Source organism: Mchenga conophoros, linkage group LG18 (assembly GCF_057382185.1).
Source record: "Mchenga conophoros isolate Kocher_MC1m ecotype Shallow Benthic linkage group LG18, M_conophoros_male_GT1.1, whole genome shotgun sequence".
Taxonomy (NCBI): Eukaryota; Metazoa; Chordata; class Actinopteri; order Cichliformes; family Cichlidae; genus Mchenga; species Mchenga conophoros.
Window position 1 is genome coordinate 28,684,007 of NC_140543.1, and position 21,024 is coordinate 28,705,030.

Here is a 21,024-nt window from a genome sequence, read left to right on the forward strand (position 1 = left end):
TAAATGGCTGTCTCGAGTTGTATTGTGTTGAGCTGATCCAAGTGAAATAAGAGAAACGAGGGACTCATTTTTTTTCTCCCAGTGATTGTTTAACCATCGAAGATTCACCCATTTCACATTCATCAAGACTTTGCACTCATTCCTAATAAAACAGACAATTCATTGATAAAAATATCTGCAAAAAATACTTTTTCTTATTTTACACACTAGCACCTACTTGACCAATGAAAACTATTAAGATGCCCCTAAAAAAACAAACAAAAGTGAATTACTCAAGTATTACTAACTTGGCAGTCTTAGATTTAATTAAATGCTTACTTTACATTAGCAATGCATTGTCTATGAAATGAAAGGTGGGTATAATCTAGTGTTGCATAGGTCATGGAAATTAAAAGGGGGCATAAATCTGGCTATACAGCAGTAAACATCCATTTTAGACTCATTACAAAGTACATCACTGAACAAAATCTAATTAAATATTAGTGTTAAAAACAAAAGTAAAACCTGTGCTGTTTCTATTCAGCATCGTCCCACAGTGAAAGCCCTTTATGTAGTGTCACCAATCTGGAGGATATAAAGTAAAATGTCCCATGTCTTATAATTAAAAGTGTTTCTTTGGGTAAGAGTTTAAACGACGTTGCTTCAAAACATTAAAGGTAACACTGCACCACCGCCAAAGACTATGGCGACTAATCTGAGTGGCCAAACGTCTAGTAACTTCAAAAAAATATTGATAATTGTCCTTGATATAAAGGTGCAGCTGTGCTTTGCAATGTCTGTCTTTGGAAAAATTCAAGTTTTGTCACATCGGCCTACCAGAAGCAGTCTCATTACCCGTATGATCCAAATTTGCACTCGGAAGGAAAAAGTTTGACCTTTAAAAACTGTTCTGGCTTACAACTAAGCAGTAACTAAATTCTCACATACAAAACACACAGAAGATTACTACAGTGCCTTTTCCTCACCCATCTTCTGCATTAATGCTGTAGCTGGTTTATGTAGTGTCACCAATCTGCTGACGCAGTCTTACATGCAAACAAGACAGACTGACAAGATAAAGTCTTCCCTCTGATGATCTATCCTAAAAATCATTTCTTTAAAAACAAAACAAAACGATTGTCGTCGACACTTTGCATTTGTCTGGCCTGACTTAAGCCTACTCAAAATGTGCCTTCTTGGGTTCCTACTCATCATCGTGCTCATGGTCACAGTGGTGAGCAGAAGCCACATGCAGAGGCTCTGCGATCTCATCCACTGACCCGAGAGTGTCCTCGATGGCCTGAGGTGGAGACCTGTCTGCGGTGGACTCCTCGGTGACCAGAGATGGGATGAGATCGACAGGAGATGAGCGAGGAAGGTCTTCAGCGGGCACAGAAGGCTCAAGAGAAAAAGACAACGCACCTATAGTTGGACTTTGGCTATCACTAGACTCAATGAGAGAGCTCTGTGGCTCTGCACACTCTGTGAGCAGGTGGGAGAGTCCAGCTGGTGGGACACTTGAATCAGCAGACAAGAGAGCAGGAGTGAAGTCTCTGGCTGCCTGGGAGATGTGCTCTTGTGGCTCATTCTGGTGGTCTGCTAATGATGGGAGCAGAACACTGTCCTCCAACTCTTCTGTAGTAAAACAAATATGGTTGAATTCAACAGAAGTGGATGAGAGAATTATATTAAACATACAACATATTTCATTGGCAGATGGCTAGTTCTCACTGAGCCTGGTTATACTAGAGGTTTCTTCCTGTTAGAAGAGTTTTTCTTCCCACGGTCACCAAGTGCTTGCTCATAGATGTTTCATTGTTGGGGTTTTCTGTGTATTATTGTTACGTTTTTACCTCAAGTTTTTCCCAAATTAAAAGGCGACCGTGGTTCAGGGGGTTGGGAGGCTCATCTTGTAACAGGAAGGTTGCCGGTTCGATCCCCAGCTCTCTCTGTCTTGGTCGTTGTGTCCTTGGGCAAGACACTTCACCTACTGGTGATGGCCAGAGGGGCCATCGCTTCTGTCAGTCTGCCCCAGGGCAGCTGTGGCTCCACCAGTGTGTGAATGTGAGAATGAATGAATAGTGGAATTGTAAAGCGCTTTGAGGGTCTCGAAAAGCACTATAAATGCAATCCATTATTATTATTATTATATAAAGCACTTTGAGGTGACTGTTGTTCTGATTTGAACCTATATAAATGAAACTGAATATATTTCTTAAAACTGATGCATGAAAGTCACTGGACAGTGATGAACAGCTGCCACACTGACTTACCAACACCAGATATCTCGCTTTCCTTCTCCTCGTGCATCGCCAGCGAGGTGTTTGTCATGTCAATGGATGACATGGACAGATCCAGCCTGTCCACCAAGTCTGAAGGATCGGGGTTCATCACTGCCATTTCAGAATCAGAAAAACCTGGAAAATTCCAACAATAAAACACACATCTTAAGAAGATTTTTGCAAACACAGCATATGCTAAGGTGAACAGAATCTTAACTGACCAAGCTCGGTGACCCTTTGAATGGGTGGAGGTAGATAAGAGTCCTCGAGGGTGACCTGCTCCAGGTTTAACTCTTCACTATTGCTTGAAGGTGCCATGAGAGGTGCCTGGAGACACACGCACACGGTGAAAGTTATTGACCTGTGTCAGCTTCTCAAATGGGAGATTTTGCTGTATTTTACTGTCACCTCTGTGTATCCATGCGCAGGCAGCTTTGGAGAGTGTTTCTCCTCAACATCAGGGGCAGAAGGCTCGACTGTTGATATTTCTGGATTAGCAGGGATTCGGTGCAGGTAGCCATAACCGATACCGCAACCCAAACTGCAGACAAACATTTGCAGATGCTATAAGATATAATACAACAACTGATTAACAATTTACACATGAAATCATAGTTGCAACATGCAAGACCATCACCAAGTAAGACCCTATTCTGGGAATGTCTTATTTTAGGGATGTGAGCCTGATAGCCCACAGTGGGCTGGACCATTTTCTGTTGGTGTAAACTACATATATAATAAATGTGTAAATAATAAATATGAGAAAATATAGTGCAAGTTCAACAGTTTGTCCTTGTTTTTCTACACTATAATGAAATCTGTCAGCATGACTCTCTGGGCTTAAATTACAGAAAAAGTTTTACTAGCTCATTGCTCTGACTATCCTGTAATTTAAACTGAAAGTTCTTGTTATGTCACAAAAAATGTTCTTTTTTCTGGTTTTCTAAGGAGCTTGGAAAGAAAAGTGTCTGGACTTCTTTAAGTGGCTTTAAGACGTTTCACCTCTCATCCGAGAAGCTTCTTCAGCTGCAGGGTCAAAAGGTGGAGAGTCCCAGATTTAAGCCTGGTGGGAGTGTGCCCCCGAGAGGGACAATGGACACCCTAATGATCCTCTACTTAATCACATGAGCCAAGGTGTGAAAACGTGCGTAGGTCACAATCAGTCAAGGTATCGGGTGAGCTCATTGTGAAACCCCGTTCTCACACCTTGGCTCATGTGATAAGGTAGAGGAAGTCCAGAAGTCTAGACAATTTTCTTTCCAAGCTCCTTAGACTACAATGACCTGGATGACTGAGAAAACTTCACAGACATTTTTCTGGTTTTGTTTTTCTTTAGTGTGGGCCCCTTGTAAAAAAAAACCTGAAATTTTTATATCATAAAGTGAAAAAACAGGAACTTTTCTTTGATTGAAGCATTTATTTATTACTTAATTATTAATTGGTTTAGTTAAAATTGCCATAAGTGAGATAGGAAAAGCTGTAAAACTTGTGAAAATACAGTTAAAAGTTTAAAATGTATGTCTTCCAGTGGATCGGATCTGAGTCTTTGAAAAAAAATATGGCCCCTGGGCCTTAGGGTGCATCTGCATCAAAGAAAAATCTAAAAATAGTGGGGGGGAAAACACTAACACGCGTTAGAATGTGGAGTCCAGAAACCACCGGGTGACATGACAATGATTACATCCATCTTTTATATACTGTCAGCTGCATTTGGCCATACCTGCCCTCTCCTCCCCATGCTCCGTTTGGTGTGACCACCACCTCTCTGCATAGGTCCGTTTGTGTGTTGTACACCAGCAGCTTCAGAGGTTTTCCTTCATGGGCCTCAATCAGTGAGAAAAAGTCTTCTGACTGCAAATGACAAACTCTGAATTAACTACTGAAGGTGCAAATTCGAAATTTTCATGCCACAAGTAATGTTGCATGGTTCTAATAAGACATCTTACATCTTGCAAAACCTGATCTGCTCCCACAATATAGTCACTGTGGGGCTGAAGCCCCGCCAGTGCAGCCGGTGAACTGGCTTCCACATCCTTGGAGAAAACAGAAACAAAAGATGAAGCCATAATGGACTCACAGCTACAGAAGCTGAGACTACAGTGAAGCACAATGCGTTTTAGTAGTTCTTTGACGACGCAACTCACCAGGACATGCCAAACATTTTCATTGGCCCCCTGGTAGCTGCAGAAGCGAACACTAGCGCCCAGCAAACCCTGCCCTCCCCACATGCTACTGGGCACCACCTCCAGCTCACGAACCCTCGTGGTTTTAGTGCTGTACACCTCCATCTTCACTGCTCTCTCCACGTTGGCTTTCAGAACCTCCTTCAAAAGGTCATTTTCCTCATTCTGGTGTGGAATAATTAAAGAAGACAACAATTATAGCAACCAGCTGTGTTAACCTTCTTCTTTTTTCATGTTCATCATATTTATCTACAGTCGCAGTGAATAACCAGTAAATGCAATTGTTATTATATGGCTGTAATTAAACTTACAAGTCTCTTGGTGTCAAGAGACAGGATGAAGTCGAAGAAGGGCTGCAGGCCAGCCTTCTCTGCAGGGGAATTTGGCTGCACCTGTCAAAATAAATACAAGCAAGTCTGCACTTTAATCTTTGAAGAAAATGATTTACTGGAATGTTTTAATTCAAATTAATATATAAGCAAGCAAATGTACAGAAAAACTAAATATTGCATCATTATTTTAAATTGAAAAAAAATAACAGCGTCGCAAACGCACATCTTGATCAGTCGCATCGATTTATCAGTCGATCGACTAACCATTTAAGCATCTCTGAACTATAATCCAAAGTACTGCTTGTATTTTTTGCTGAAGCATGAAATGGTTATAGGAAAGCGGTTCGTTCTAAGCCGGTAAACATTTATTTTCATTAATACTGTCGTCGCGCTAGTTCTACTTGTCAAAGCATCACTTCCGGGCACTTATTAAAACAGAAGCTCAGTGGACTCAGACTTCTTAAAAGACTTTCTTTGCGACAAGTTATATGTTGTGCTAACATTTTATTTCTTAATAACACCGTAAACAAATACGTCCTAATGCACAGCTGCGCCCACAATGACACGTAAACTCCGTCTCTTCTGTCAGGTTTTTGAAACTACGAAGCTAGCTACCTGTTAGCATACAACACAGTTCATAAGCTGCTGTACATTCAGCTCCAGTTTCAGAGAAAAACGAGCCGCGTTATAAGCCTTACACCGTGCACATGATATCCATACGTCCCTCCTTCGGATGCTTCTGAACTCTGAGATAAACCCATTTCTGCCGGGAACTCGTTTAAAAATTACTGTCATCAGAAAATACCGACAATTACCACAGTTGACAGTTCTCGGCCATCTTGTCCGCAGCCCAAACCAGTCGAACATCGCTGCTGTCGATCCTCGGACACCGTGCAGGGTCGCACATCATTGACAGTGTTTATTTGCTGCCTCATACCTCAGATTCTGTTACACCGGCTTCAAATTTCAGTGTTATTTGATGTGACTCAGCTGTGACGCCTGCAAAGTTAGCAAATTTCATAAACCCGTATCTTATATGATTAGTACCCACAAAACATATTCAATTTTTAAAATAAGGATTTTTTCTATTCTAGGATTTATTTATTTTTTTGCATATTTTTAACTTGGGGCATGTTTACCACTGTGTAGCATCCCCTCTATTTATAACAGCAGCCAGTAAACATCTGGGAACTGAGGAGACCAGCTGTTGGACTTTCAGAAGAGGAATGTTGTCCTATTCTCGTCTGATAGAGGATTCTAGCTGTTCAACATTCCTGGGTCTTATTTTTCCTACTTTTTTGTTCCATGATGCTTTAACTAGTGAAAGGTCTGGCCTGCAGGAAGGCTGGACTCTTCTACTTCAAAGCCATGCTGTTGTAGTAGCTGCTGATTGCAGTTAAGCATCATCTTTCTGAAATATGCAAGACTTTCCATGAAAAAGATGTCATGTCGATATGTTTCTGTAAAACCTCTATATACGTTATGTCATTGATGGAGCCTTTCCAGATGTGCAAACTGCCATTTCCACAGATACTGCTGCTCCCCAATAACATGAGAGATGAAGGTTTTTTTAGGTGCTGATGGAAAAAGAAAAAAAGAATTTAAATTGTGATTCCCGTGACCACAGAACAGCTTCCCACTTTGCTTCAATCCACTTTAAATGAGCTTTGACTCACAGAAGACAGGAACATGTTCACATATGGCTTCTTCTTTGCACAACATTAATCTGCATTTGTGGTAAACTGTGTTCACAGTCTTCACAATTTTACACTGAGGATCATTATGCTGAAATTATTCCAGAATTTGTAGACGCAGTTTTAAATTGATTAGTGAATCTATGCTCATATTTACTTCTGAGAAGTTCTGCTTCTCTAAGATGTTCTTTTTATAGTGTATAGTTTCAAAATGTTGGTCCAGCTATTTCTTCTTAGTGCCACTTTTTTTTTTTTACATTTCTAACCTTTCATTGCTCCCGTCCTAACTTTTTTGAGACGTGCATTTTCATTAACTAATAAAATGTCTCACTTTGTTTCTCGCATTTGATATGCTTTCTGTGTTCTATTATGAATACAGCGTGGCATTGTGAAATTGGAAGATTGGTGCTTTCTATTTTTCTTTAGATTTTAATCGGCATAACATTTTTGGATTTTGGTTTGTAGTGTAAATAGTGGGAGCACCTGGAACAACCACAAAAATAGAGACTTTCATACAAAATTGCACCTCCAAACAAAAAATTGCAATCAAATAAATAAAAATATTTTATTATTCCATCACAGACACACTCTGACCATACTGCTAAACACATAACAGATAATCCACAGTGACCCTGGCAGTTATTAAGAAAAAATATTCACATACTAGAGGCTGGAGTCATGAGTCACAGTGGATTAGCTCTATCCTGTCTTGGCCACCTTCCAGCAGTATACACGTGTTTCTATTCACATGGCACCTCTCTCTTCTTGCATACCCTCTAGGGTATGGGCACGATGACAAAAAAAATTAAATAACACATCAGATTTTTATTATATAGTTTTAGGGAATTAAAAAAGACATAGATTCTAGGCAAATACTTCTTCAAATACTCAAGGCAAATATTTTTTCAGCAATAGAAAAATATCCAGCTACGAAAAATATGTCATCATCCATTAGTCTTTGTACGTCAAAAAATTATTACTAATACATAAAAGCAGTGCTCAGGACATTACATTCTCTCACACATTTTCTTTTATCGTATCACAAGAATTCCTTAAATCTGCTTAAAAGAAAAAAAAAGTTGGGTATCAGTGACTGAATAAATCTACTCTGTGTTCTGTTCAGTTAACCCGATCAGAGACTCCAGGAGCTGGGTGCTCGACTCGTACTGTGGAAAACTGACGGAGCTAAACAGCTGGAGGTGGCGAAAACTGTCTGGGTGTCTGTGCCCTTTGAAAGAGCTGTGCAGTGGTCCGCAGGGATAATCGCTGTCAAAGAACTCCAGGTCGGAGTCAGAGGACAGACTCAAGTCCATGTATCTGCTAAAGGAATAGTCCACAGTGGGAGAGGGCGTGTTTGGCAAGTCATCGAGAGAGTCGTCGTTGAAGACGTCTCTGGGTTGATTCGCATTTTCATCAAGATAATCTGTCACTGAGTTTCTGCTTATATTGTCTGCGAATGTGTCGACTGTGTGTGGTCCCGTACTGTCAGTAGTACTGCTGTGAGTGGCAGAGCCGCTGCTGCTGCTGTGCTGTGTCACTGGGTCTCTTTGAAGCCTCAGGTGGCTGTATGAGGAGTAGTTATTACTGTCCGAGTCACAGAGGCTAAGAGCACGGCTCAACCCTCCATCAACATCAGGGAGACTGTGACCCCCGCTGCAGCCTCCTCCTGCATCACAGTCAGAGGAGGAGCAAGAAGATTCAGTCATATCGCTGCTGCAGCTGTTCTCCTCCACTACCAAGCGTTCTGGGATGAAATGGAATGAAGGGGTGGCAGGCATGGTGACAGGAAGGCCAGCCTCCTCTGAGGTAAAGCCAAAGGGACAGCTCTTGTCCTGTGCATTCTGCTCTGTACAGACCTCCTCCTCCTCTTCATGCTGTTGAATCACCTCTGTAAGTCCAGCCCGGTCCTCAGGGTTCTGTTTTTCATCTTGCAAACGCCGCTCTAATTCCAGTCTCATGACGGTGTGGATGTAATGAGTCTGCACACGGCGGGAATCAAACTCGAAGCGTCCCTGAATGTTACCACAGCTGTCCTTACTGCAGCCACACGGGAAATTGGAGTGGTCCACCTGTATGTGACAAAAGCAAGGAAAGAAAATGGTGATTTACTCATAAACAGAACCTACTGACTCAGCTTAGTGATTCACGGATTCTCTGCATCAGTGAGTCACTAAGAAACAAACGTAGGTGAAATAATAACCAACATTCAGCATCTGACTATATACAAGCATACGTACTCAGGGTAGACTACAATTTACATTCAAATCAGTCTGAATTACACATGTTGAAACTACCCTTTATGGAGGGAAGGTTTGGAGAAGAAATTCTGTGTATGTGGAGATGTACCTGACACTTAATGCCCGCCAGACTGCACGCGCAGGTCTCCGGCTCACAGAAGCCTCGGCAGTCACATCCACAGGTCTCTCTAGAGAGTCGCAAGGCATGAAGCTGCCTCTTCTCCTCCCTGTCGATGAACTTGACCCCTGCTGCTTGTAGGATGGCTTGGCGATGTTTAGAGGAGAATGGCTGAAGGAAACCTCTTTCCTCCTGATCGCTATCACTGACGTCGCTGTCAGTGTCTTCATCTGGGATTTGATCTGTAGTAAGCCTGTCTGCTTCCTGCTGGTCAATGGCCCCACTGGTAATCAGCTGGAGTGAGCACAACAGAAGTAAGTCAGAAAGGCGTCATGCAGACAGGCGCTGCAAACGTTTAGAAATGAAATGCACCTACTTTGTGTTTTAAAGCTTCTAACCGCTCTTTCCTCCGTTTCTCTCTGAGTCTCTGTCTGCGCCTGTCCCGTTGTTCCAGTGCATGCTCGGATATCGTGTACTGTTGAAGGCTGCTGTGCTTCCGCACCATGCCAAGGGTGGCACCTCCACGGCTGGGCACGCTGGTAAAGCCCTGGCACCGCGGGAAGCTGAACACTGTCACCTGGTCAAAGCGTACGGTGCACGGTCTGCTTGCAAGCTTAGGCCTCTTCAGGATGGAGTGAGCTGGTTGTGTTTAGAAAACAAACAGCAGAATCATCACGTAAACTGAGGAACTACGGTACCTGGTTGTGGTGTAAAGTAAGCATCTGGTAAATGACACCATAAGTACACTGTAAAACATAAGCATGTTGGTCAGCAAAATCATATATCAGTCCATCCTGGCAAAAATAATTATGATGCAATAATATTTCCTACATACAGAAGTTTTGGGACTCCCCAAACAGGAAAATGTTCGTTGTTAAAATAAACTGGTTATTTTTTTAAAACCAGTTTTTGCAAATTGGAGTTTCATTAACCCATGAATAGTGCACACGTATGTGTTATATGGCTAAAAATACCTCCTATAGTTCTGTCAAATAAGATATTTTTTGTAATTTTCTCCTCCCCAAAAGCAGGAGAGGCCAGGAAATAGAAATTTATTTTAGGTTTACTTCAGCATAAATAACTAAGACATGGATTTCAAAATGAAGTATTCCCAAAGAATAAGAAGAACATTAAGGCTGAACAGTGACAGAAAAAAAAGGACTTTGTTAAATAAAGGGTCCTTAATGACTGTACTTCTGAATATAGACTCATTCCCCTGAAATTAACCCCCATAATGATAATAAAAGACATGCATCTGTAAAGTTACTTCAAGCGCACCTATTATTCCTTTCCTTATTATTAAAAATGACAAACGTTACAAATAATTGTCCATCAATTGTTTGAACCTTATGTCTGTGAGGGGCATCCAATCAGAATAAAAGGAATGGGAGATAAAATGGCTTATTTCAGACAGTGGATTAAATCAGTGTCGGATGGTTTTGATTATGTGAATCATGCAAAGCTACTCTAAAAGAATCTTTGTATAAAGTGCTGTTTGATGTGTGTATAAAAGGGGCGCTTTAAAGAAATTAAGCAAAACTTTAACATTTGACTTTTCAACTTGGTCACCAAAGTGTACACACAGATCCTCAGGCTCTATTTTTTATGTTTCCAAATGATTACCATCAGAAAAAAGAAATCTATTTGGTCACTTTAATTCTTAATTTGCTCTTTCAAGAGCAATGCCACGTTCTCACAGACAGAATCCGCCTTGCTCAAAGTTAAGTGCTGCTTTGAAGTACTGGTCAAGTCCCTTTTCTCCTAACTTCACATGAAGCACAATTCCAGGAAAAGATTCCTTGATGCCTGATAAATACGGGCTGAGTTGTGACACAGGCTTTGCAGGTCTCAGCGTGGCCACTAGGGGACACACTACAGGTGCTTCACTACAGAGGCCAGGGTCAACAGTTGAACACATGTACAAAGGAAATACCAAGACGGGTCGATTGCAACAACAGGCTGATCAACAGAACAGAGCGGGGGAGAGACGAGTTCACGTCTTTGCTGCCTGCTGCTACTTGGGTGTTTATCACAGTATAATTAGACTCTGGCAGTTTAGTTTTCAATCCATCCATCGGGTTACTGCTTGATGTAACAGTTTGGCTTCAACAAATTGCCTGACCTTCACACATAACTGAGGCTGAACTCCAGTTGCAAAAGTCAGTAAACAAGGGAGGCCAGCTGATTAAGCTTGCCTCAGCTGCTGTTTGTCCAGGCAACTTCCACACCGAATCCATCAAGTCTAGTAGACACCGTGTTTGTCCTGTCCAAGAGATTACTGTAAATATTCTGAAAACATTTCCCCCAAACCTTTGTTTATTTGAACATGACCCAAAGCGTGTCTCTGTGTCTGTCTTTTCCCTCCTCCAGCTTGCTCTTCCTATTTTCACCTCCCGATTTCCTCTGTGGCGAACCATCGGCCACCCACAGACCTCTCTGTGTCTCTCCTCTGGCTGCCGGTGCCTCATTACGAATCTCTGTCCTTTGGGACATTCAACTTCTCCTCTTGCCTCGCTCTCTAATGTGTGTGTGCTGTTGTTGTCTCTCAGTCCATCTGTGTGCCAGTTCCCTTCTCCTTTATGTGTGTGAAATGTGTGTTCTGTTAGTGCAGCTTGTTTCGCTTCTGAGGCTCAAGTATTTGTTTAGCGGCACCTGGATGTGGCTTGATATCCTCCTGTATCTACAGATCTATAATTGCGTCAGCCTGATTGCCCGCTTATTAACATCTCTGGCAATCCTGTTCTTTGATGCATCAAATTTTGTGACTATAAGCACTTCCAGTGATGATAGATGGGGTGTGCAGCCTCGTGACATTTGAATAAAGGCCATTCGATATGGCTTGTTTAAAGTGACCCTACTATTCAAATTGATTCCACAACTTCCTAGCACTCAGGCAAATGATCTTCTACACAACCAGCCAGGCAGTCCAGAGGCGAGCCATCCTGCCTCTGTGTTATCTAGAACAGCCCTAAGGTTAGCGTTTTCATATCAGTCAGTCATAACTGTGCTGCTGCGGGGCGATAAGAGACACTCCTATAAAAAGCTGATGGGAAAGTGGACAGATAAGGAAGACGTTTGCATTATTTGAAAGACAAGGAAAAAAGACAGCTGGTTTGAAGACTTACTGGGCAAACTGGTGGGTGAAGCAGGGCTGCGAGGTGTGAAATCCTGATTTTCAGAAGAGCCGCGCTCTCCATCAGAGTCTGACTCTGAGGAGGCAGGAGAGGAGAGGGAGGATGGAGGAGACGAGCAGGAGGAGGAGGATGAGTAGGCATTGTCATCAACCTCTGCAAACTTTCTCTTAAGGATGCCTCTCATTGTTGCACTGCAGTGGGTGATATGCATTCTGCAGAAACAAAAAGGAAGCAGGGGCATTAGTTTGAATCACACAAGAAGAAAAAGAAATGGATTTTAGTCATTTACAATTACAGTAGATCTTATGCAAATCAGCACTTTAATACTGGAACAACTATTCAAGACAGCTGAGCGATACTGAGACAGCGCTGCGTTCTCACATGTATTGGAAACTGAGAACGTAAACAGCACTTTTCAAAAGCTAAGGGAAAGAACGATCTTCCTGCCAAAAGCTGCCTGTCAGCTGGTCGAGCCAGTTTCAGGCCACAAGTTTGTTTAGGCGAATTCAGTCTTGATAGTGATTATCCTACAAAGTCATGTTTCGTAAGTGGAACAACGTCAAGAGAAATCTTTTGTTGACTAACAACAAGATGAGTTATATATTTAAAAATAATAATAAAAAAAATCAACATTTCTTTTTCTTGTTCTTTTCCCCGCTGAGTAATTAACATTCCAGTGATTCCTCGAGTTTTTTGTGAAGAATTCGTGGAAACAGGCCGTCCAGTGGTTGTGTGCTAAGAGCTCGGGTGGGGTGGGTGGGGGTGGGGGATGTAATGGTTCAAGTGAATGCTATTTTTGGATGTGAACATGGAAATACAAACTCTGAGGGTTGCACACTTTGGCAAGACTTTCCTAAACTACTGAGAAAAAGTGAGTAGCAACAGAAAATAAAAGCTGTTAGGCACAAGCCCCATTTACTGCTTGCTTGTTTGAGGGCTGCAGCAGATGACCGATTTTGTTCTGCTAAGTATTTTTAAATACTGACCGACCGGTTTGAGCCGTATAAGCTCTGAAAACACAAAGCACAATTTTCTCAAAAAAAGGTTTACATATGTTTATGTGGTTTTGCTTGAGAAACATTAAAAAAAACCCTCCAAAAATCCGTGTGAGAATAATATTGTAGAAGTCAGTCAGTGAATATGCACGTTTCCTATTTTGCCCTGTTATATGAAGACATTTCAATGAAAAAAAACTATTAAAATGTAAAGCCTGGCATATAGCTCTTATTCTTCTTTGCCAACAGTTAGAAACATCTGTGCTGAGCATGCTATTGTGATCCAATAGGTAACAGGACTGGGATTTAGACTGAACTTAACACAAGCAACCGAAAACATACCACACACACCCACAGTTACAACAGAAGCATTTCTTTTTCTTGTCAGAGAAAAGGAATGTAAACCACTGCACTGACAGTCTGTCACTGCCCTACACTAATACACAGTCAGCCAGGGTCCACACGGGGCTTCAGATAGTCTGCAGTAAGCAAATACCTTAGACCAGTGAGGCTGTGTGTGTGTGTGTGTGTGTGTGTGTGTGCGTGTGCGTGTGTGTGTGTGTGTGTGCACTCAGACTGAGCAACTTCCTGGATCCATCAGCAAATACGAGATGAAACAAGAGACTTAGCTCAGCTCCTACACTGTTTACACAAAAGGAACCATTGCTACAAAGACAGCTGGAAAGGAATTTATCTCAGGTGAAAAGCATCTGCACAGTCATGCTCAAGGTTTCCAGAATCAGAGTGAGAGTTGTGTCTAATTAATACTGCAGAGCAGTGCTATTATAGCACCCTCTTGTTCCAGTTCTATCACATTTATTACATTTAATATCTGACAGAGCAGAAAAGCCTCGCAGTTCGCCTAGGTGTCCGCTGAGACCACATCAATAATTTAAAGGTTCAAAGCAGCAGCAGCAGCAGCAGCAGCAACGGAGAGTGCGCGTGCGCGTGTAACAGTAAGAGGGAGGTACTACACTGTGTTAACGCACATAAGTGATTAAGAAGAGGTTGCAGGACTTTTAATGGGACAAAAACTTCCACAACAATACAAGGATAGAATAAAACGTTCAGACAATCATTAAATGCCTTAAGGAATGTTACACGGGGTTTTCACTGGAAGAGAGTAGGAGTCGTTTCCTGTTTGGCATAATAACAGTCATTAGGCAGCTGACCTCTTCACCTCGCGGAGGGAGACACACACACAGCGATCATATCAGCCACAATGACAACACTGTTCCCCACTGCTCGCTACAGGGCAAACACTTGCGGGCACGGTCAGCGTAAGCGCAGCAGGACACACACATACACACAAACACATACAAGTTTTCTTCAACATTACTCTTGTCCGTTAAGTGTTAAGGTGTGAAATATGAAGCAGAAAATCAGCATAACTGTAACTTACCACATTTCACACAAATATGCCACACAGTTTTTATAAGCATAAAGAGAAGTGAAAAAAGCATGAAACAATTTAAGGTCACTCTATAGGCTAAAGTATTTACTGACAGAGAGTTTTTTTTAGTTACTCACCACAAATTAACACACAGCATAGTAACAAAGAAGGAGCAAATTGACACAAAGTTACGTGTCCTGTCCGCCGTCCAGCCAGCTGAGCATTGTGTGTCCGCCTGTGTTTAAGTGAAGCGACACAGTAGTACCAGTGTGATCATGAGAGGACTGGCTGGGAGCTCCCAAAGACACGAAACACGGCAACAAGATACTTCACCCCCTCCTCGAGACCTCAACTATGTTTCTTGGGAAATCACGTACACGGCAGTTTCGCCTCATAAGACAGCAACAGCATTTTCGTTTTCATTAACGCTGAGCTTTTTGTATCACTTACCATAGTACGTTGACATTTCAGCACAGGCTAAACCTCGCGCAGAAGAAAGTAATAATATATAAGACGCTAGCATAACAATGTTATTAGCCTCGACGTAAACGTTTCAAGAGCTTAATATTTACTCGCTAGTAGTATAACAGCTTCCATCATTACTCTCTTATACTGTATCACTATTTTGTCCCATAGATTCATTAGCCAAAGCTCAATCGTTTAGCTTAATAATCCGGAAGTGTCGGGCAGGTAGTCCTCTTGCTTACCATCAGTCCTCTGTGGCTGCCCTGTCTGTCTTGACGCAGACGGTGACACACGTAGAGGCGGGAGACGCCTCTCACTCAGTGCTGCCCACAGATTCCTGTCTGTTGTGTTCACACTGTACTGTTCCCACTGGTGATGTGCTGGTAAATAACCTTTAGACCTCCAGCTGGTGATTATTATCAGAAGGCACTCAGCCACTGTTACAAACGAGTTAGGACACGTGCCTTGGCAACGTTTATGTTTATTCCTATGTAGGGTGTATTTTTTTATTTTGTTTTGTTTTTTTTAGCAAATATCAGATCAATACATTTGCAAATAAATGAATAGAAAACACAAACATAAAAGAACTACAGAACTTACTTAAAGTAAAAGTAAAGTAAACATAATAGTATTTCAATAGTATTCAGACTTCCTTGGGGATTTAATCCTTTTATTTAAACAAGGCTTTCGCATCTTTGTAAGCCACCTTTAGACCTGTAGTAAAATTGTGATAAGACCATCATTAAACGTGAGATACAGCCTTTGGCGTTTGTGTTGTTTTCCTTTAATATACTTCCTGTTACATTGGTAGGAGTGATGGTTCCAGTCAGGCACTTTAAGAAACAGTTTGCAGTGCAGAAGAGCCGAAGATGGCCAGGATTATGGATTTGGATGTAAAGCCAAAGAAAAATCCTCTTTCTTGCTTTCACGCCACACTCCTCACAAGCAGATGTTGTCATAAATTAAAGCCTATAACATGTATACGCACACACTCGTTATGGGCTATCCAAACAGAGCTTTTCTTACACCATGAACCTTGTGGCTGAGTGAAGGTAAAGCGGCTGGATTTAAGATTCCAGTGCCTCTGCTTTTAAAGATAATCATAGGCTGTGCTCTGCGTCCCCGACTGGGAGGAAAATGAAGCTCAGGGGAGACAGACAAAACAGATGGACAGACAGATGAACGGAAAGATGGACATGCCCAAAATACTCCTGGACTCAAGCTTTGACCCCCTTGTGTTGATACAGATCTGTGCAGCAGTTTGAAAGGGTTAAATAATAGCTGCACTAATGCCTAAATATCTGCTGGTCCAAATCCTCTGGTCAGAGGAAGGGCCGCTCATCCTGACTTCAGCACTCTGTGGAAGTGTGTTACGAGAGAGTGACCCACTTTGGCTGGGATCACTGTAGTGCAGCATGTGTGTGTGTGACCTGCGTGGAGAGTAAACACAGAGAGACAGTGCAGCAGGACAGATTATAGGGCAGAGAAATGGCACGTAAAAGAAATTATGTCTGTTCTTGGCTGCTAAAATTAGAATCTGGATATTTGACTCAAGGTAGATTTTGCAGCTTGAAGGATCCGCTCAGAGAGATTGCTACAACTTACTCATAACACATCATCAAAGTGCTATGTGAGACTTCATGTGGCTATTTATAGCACAATCATTGCCTGGACAAAAATACATTTGAGCAAATACAGTTGGAGTTTCCTGTTCCTTTTTGCAGGCTGTTACCACGCATGGTGTGACTGTGTCGCATGCTGTGTGCCTCAGATGTGTCAGGCGGATGATCCTTTTCACACCCGTGCAGCAGAGAAAGTCAGAGTTTTTGTTCCTACGTTTGTTAATATTCAGCCATTCTTTCACAACTGCCTGTATTTACTCACTGTATCCATGCAGCCATCGCAGTGCAAACTGACCCAGACTCCTGACCTCATTCCTTTACACTTTTCAGATTTAAAGCCACTTGTATGTGGCTGCTCAGTATCAGTTCAGTTTTTTTGAGCTGCTTTCCTCACCATTGTCATGCACCCATATTCTGCGAATATTGCCTGTCAGAAGAGAGTCAGAGCACAAACATTGCTGCTCTTTCACTTCACACTCCAGGTTACATAACCTAAGTTAACCTACATTCTGGCAGCCTCTCAGGTTGCTGCCACAGGCTTCAGTCAAGCTGTGCCAGCGATGGCGCACATACAGCAGTAATAATGCTGGTGAATTCTGACAAAAGCTTCAGGCATGTAGAAGTCTGCCCCAGTTTCTCCTTCCTTGTTGCTTGTGGTTATTATCTCAAGGATTTGCCTGTGTTTTAGGAGACCGCACTCAGCTTTCCAGGGTATAAGAGGAAGTATCAGATAGTCACAGGGCGAGTGTTGTTGCTTCCAGTCAGGTAGTAAAGCAAGATGGATTGAAGCCACATGCTGCCAGGAGATTGTTTATTCTTTTCTTAGAGTTACTTCCTTGATAAACTGATAGATAGATAGATAGATAGATAGATAGATAGATAGATAGATAGATAGATAGATAGATAGATAGATAGATAGATAGATAGATAGATAGATAGATAGATAGATAGATAGATAGATAGATAGATAGATAGATAGATAGATAGATAGATAGATAGATAGATAGATAGATTGATTGATTGATTCTCCAACTTTCTTTCTCTCTCTTTCAAATGTAAACATGACTCCTTTTTTACACAGCCTCTGATGTCATTTCCTTTCGTCACCATGGTCACAAGTGCAAATATAGCTCATGCGTTTTTATTTTAGAGGACAGTGAGTGAATCACTATGCTTGCCTTCATCATCAGCAGCATCAACACTGTCAGAATCACGAGTTGTTTTTTTTTTAACGTCAGTGGTGTTCTTAGCTTACTACGTGATCTTTTTTTCCTTCTTTACTTCAGGTTTACTCATCTCATATAATTGGTATTTGTGTCTGACGCAATCACATCAGAATTTTAGTCTCTAGAAGTTCAAAAGGATTTTCTACTACAACCCCTAAAACTTGGTTTTAATTATTAGAAGGCTTATTCTGCTCATTTCTAGCTCTAACTTTTTAAATTCTTAGATTTTATCAGAGTATCTCTGCATGATTTACAGGTCAAAAATAACTGATCTTACACTGGTCCCAGCTATTTTTTCCATGAACTGCTGCTGACTCACTGATCATCTAGCTATTTATCTTTATGAAATTGATTTTTTAGTAAAACTGTAAGCCCCAAATAAACTAGTAAATTATTTCATATTTGGGTACCCAGTGGTATTTCAAAATAGCAATAAACAAAGTTGTAAAAGAGCACAGAGTGGAATCTCACAGTTCATGGAAAAAGAAGAAGAAATGAAAGTCTCACCTTCTCCACTGAAGATACAGATAAAGACTACCGGTAAAATTTCGCAACTGTGACACCTTAAGTGATAGGTCAACTGCCATCCTTTTGTCTGTGCAGTACTAGCAGTTCAGGGGGTGACACCAGAGAGCTTCCTGTGTCTCTGTGGCCACAGAGGGTGATATGTTATCTCTGAGGCAGCGTTAGAGTGTGCTCTACATGCTTAAGCTCTACAGTTGATATGGAAAAAGTGTCATGGTTGTGTGTAATGATAAAATGTTTATGCAAAAATAAAATGATGTTTGCAATAAAGTGCATTTACTTACTATCACTGCAGCATTAGTTGCGGCAATAGTGGACGTAAACACACTATTTTATGTGATAACACGAGTATATTTCCACACTTATTTCCCAAACACCATCCACTACAGTACTGTTTTTTAATGCGAGTCGAGCTGCAGCTCAGAGTGCAAAGTAGGTTGCACAACAATTTTCTAGAGAAGTGATCTTATCTGTAGCTTCATGTGAGCGACTCAAGCTGTAACAGCAAAGCAGCTGTATGATTGGGTTTGACATCTCCCACCCCCCTCCCCTTCAACAATGAGCCTTTTGTCAACAAGAGAGCTGTGGTGACCTTTCTCACAAAACTTAAAAACTTGCCTGAGTGATGCATCGTGCACCCACAAGGCATTTTCCACCAGGGTACATAGTAAAACGCATCACTGAGTAGAGATATATTTCCTTATGTCTGTGCTGCAGCAGCTTCATTATGCATTCACAATTAGAGACTACCAAAGTTGTGTGAGTGCACAAAGCGTGTCTGTGTGTGTGCATGTGTGTGTTCCCTTTCTTATGTCGCCCCAGCTGATTGTGCCTGGCTGTCAGCCCTGCAGTGGGAGCTCCCGTGCTCGCTGAGTCCCAGCACAGTGTGCTCTGCTGTTGGTGTTGCCTGTCACATGTGGCTCCATGTGAGGCTTTTGCAGGAGCATGCAGGAGGAAGGAGACCTGCTCTGTTCACAGCTGTTCAGGCCAGTACTGACTGTTCTGTGGAACTGTGTGGGTGAGACTGTCTGACTCCCCCCCTCCCTCCTCTACACGCTCACTGATTGCCTCTCTCTTCTTCCATTACAGCTGGCAAAACACATGCTAAAGGCTAACACTGTTAGAACCACAAATCTTTAATTCTCTTCGTGATTTCTGACCACAGTGTTCCTGCTATGCATTGTAGTGTTTGTGCACAGCAGGTTGCTTCTCCCAAAGACAAGAACTAACAGACTTAAAAACTCCTTTGTCCCACACGCCATCAGACTGTTTAACTCCTCTCTGGAGGGGAGAGGGAGGGGAAACAGGAGGACAAAGGAGGGAACAACTAAGCTGTAGTGCCTCTTCACCTCACTGTGCAATACCTTTTGTGCAATACTTTTGTAAATAGTCAACGGTGCAATAGACTCAATACTTGAAATGTGCAATTCACTTGTATTTTTATTTTTTATTCCTATTTATTCTATTTATCCCCTTCGTATATTTTATTTATATTGTCTCTGTATTTATATATATGTGTGTGTGTATAACTCTGTAACTTCTGTCGGTGCTGTGTTTTTTTGGAAATCGAATTTCCCAGAGGAACCCACCCGAGGGATTAATAAAGTTCTATCTTATCTTATCTTATCTTAAATGTGCAATGAATATATGTTTGTATGCGTGTGTGTGTGCTTGTGTGACCACACGCATTTTTTGCTCTTGCAAAACTGGTGTGATTTATACATGAGCACATGGTCAACTGTAAAATATGACAACAATTTTCCGTAAACAAGGAAGTAACTATGATGCCCTTTAAACTCATCTACTGCATTGTAAATGGGGGGAAGGATGGCACTCTGGCTCCATCTACTGGTGTCTCTTTTCTTTGTCCACAGATGACGTTAAAGGAACCACTTTCCTCGCTCAGGTCGGCTCAGGCCTTACAACTTTCATATTGGAAACGTCTTTTTTGTGTACATTTGAATCAGAATGACACCTGACAGCAAGCCTTCGGGTCTATTTTGTAAAGTTGTGGGGAGTCGGAGGGTTAACTCCGATAAAGTTAACGAAATCTTTGTTTCTTTTCCTGAACCTACACAACAAATTTATTTCTTTTTACTCATATAGTTTGTACATGTATGGTCATTTTAGAGCTCTACATGCAGATCTGCTCTGACACTAAATACAATTCTGTTCAAAAGCATTGAAGTACCCCTCATTTCATGCCTCAAGGCCTCAAGATGCTCATAAAGCGCCTTGAGGCAACTTTTGTTGTGATTTGGCGCTATATAACTAAAATAGAATTTAATTGAATTTCTTTATATTTTGTTAAGCCATTTAACACTGTTATGGGCCATTCGATCCCTACACAACCGTTGCAAGAGCTTGGTTCACATTGCCGGCAATAAGTCGGGCTCCGCCAGGGCTGCCCTTTGTCACCGGTTCTGTTCATAATTTTTATGGACAGGATTTCTAGGCGCAGCCAAGTGGCGGAGGGATTTCACTTTGGTGGCCTCAGAATCTCATCTCTGCTTTTCCTCCAGTTTTAAATTGTATCTTAATGCACGTTGTTGCTAGCCGCCTGTCACAAAAACACACAATATTTTCTCATTTCGTTCGCTGAATTTACAAAAAATGCCAAAGTTAACACAGTTTGACAGACATAAAACTGTTCTTTTGCACCAACAATGTGATTCCTAAATACTACATTACAATTTGGTACTTAACCATGGTAAATGGCCTGTATTTGTATAGCGCTTTTCTAGTCCCTAAGGACCCCAAACACGTTCAGTCATCCACCCATTCACACACAGGTGATGGCAGCTACATTGTAGCCACAGCCACCCTGGTGCGCACTGAC

General features: G+C 41.7%; 2 protein-coding genes across 2 annotated transcripts; both read right to left on the bottom strand.

The window, feature by feature from the left end:
- Window positions 1–64: 64 nt before the first annotated feature.
- gorasp1a (golgi reassembly stacking protein 1a) lies at window positions 65–5,711 on the bottom strand. The gene is made up of 9 exons (XM_085253852.1): window positions 5,592–5,711; window positions 4,756–4,836; window positions 4,406–4,609; window positions 4,208–4,294; window positions 3,982–4,112; window positions 2,670–2,802; window positions 2,483–2,588; window positions 2,253–2,396; window positions 65–1,614 (listed from the first exon to the last, which is right to left on the bottom strand). Exons 1-9 carry the CDS (start codon window positions 5,709–5,711, stop codon window positions 1,184–1,186), a joined length of 1,437 nt encoding a protein of 478 aa, XP_085109978.1. The 3' UTR covers window positions 65–1,183.
- A 1,299-nt stretch (window positions 5,712–7,010) lies between these two features.
- LOC146554110 (cysteine/serine-rich nuclear protein 1-like) lies at window positions 7,011–14,621 on the bottom strand. Its single transcript, XM_085255145.1, has 5 exons — window positions 14,485–14,621; window positions 11,951–12,171; window positions 9,202–9,464; window positions 8,817–9,119; window positions 7,011–8,539 (listed from the first exon to the last, which is right to left on the bottom strand). Exons 2-5 carry the CDS (start codon window positions 12,168–12,170, stop codon window positions 7,574–7,576), a joined length of 1,752 nt encoding a protein of 583 aa, XP_085111271.1. The 5' UTR covers window position 12,171; window positions 14,485–14,621; the 3' UTR covers window positions 7,011–7,573.
- Between the last annotated feature and the right edge of the window lie 6,403 nt (window positions 14,622–21,024).

Bases quoted from the DNA above. Each gene is read 5' to 3' on its own strand.
- gorasp1a (XM_085253852.1), bottom strand. From the start codon at position 5,711: ATGAGGCAGCAAATAAACACTGTCAATGATGTGCGACCCTGCACGGTG. The intron at 4,610-4,755 runs GTAAGTTTAATT...ATTCCACACCAG, and splicing joins CTCTTGACACCAAGAGACTT to AATGAGGAAAATGACCTTTT. The intron at 2,803-3,981 runs GTATGGCCAAAT...GTTTGTCTGCAG, and splicing joins GCATGGGGAGGAGAGGGCAG to TTTGGGTTGCGGTATCGGTT.
- LOC146554110 (XM_085255145.1), bottom strand. From the start codon at position 12,170: ATGCATATCACCCACTGCAGTGCAACAATGAGAGGCATCCTTAAGAGA. The intron at 9,465-11,950 runs GTAAGTCTTCAA...AAACACAACCAG, and splicing joins TTCACCCACCAGTTTGCCCA to CTCACTCCATCCTGAAGAGG. The intron at 9,120-9,201 runs GTAGGTGCATTT...TGCTCACTCCAG, and splicing joins TAGAAGCTTTAAAACACAAA to CTGATTACCAGTGGGGCCAT.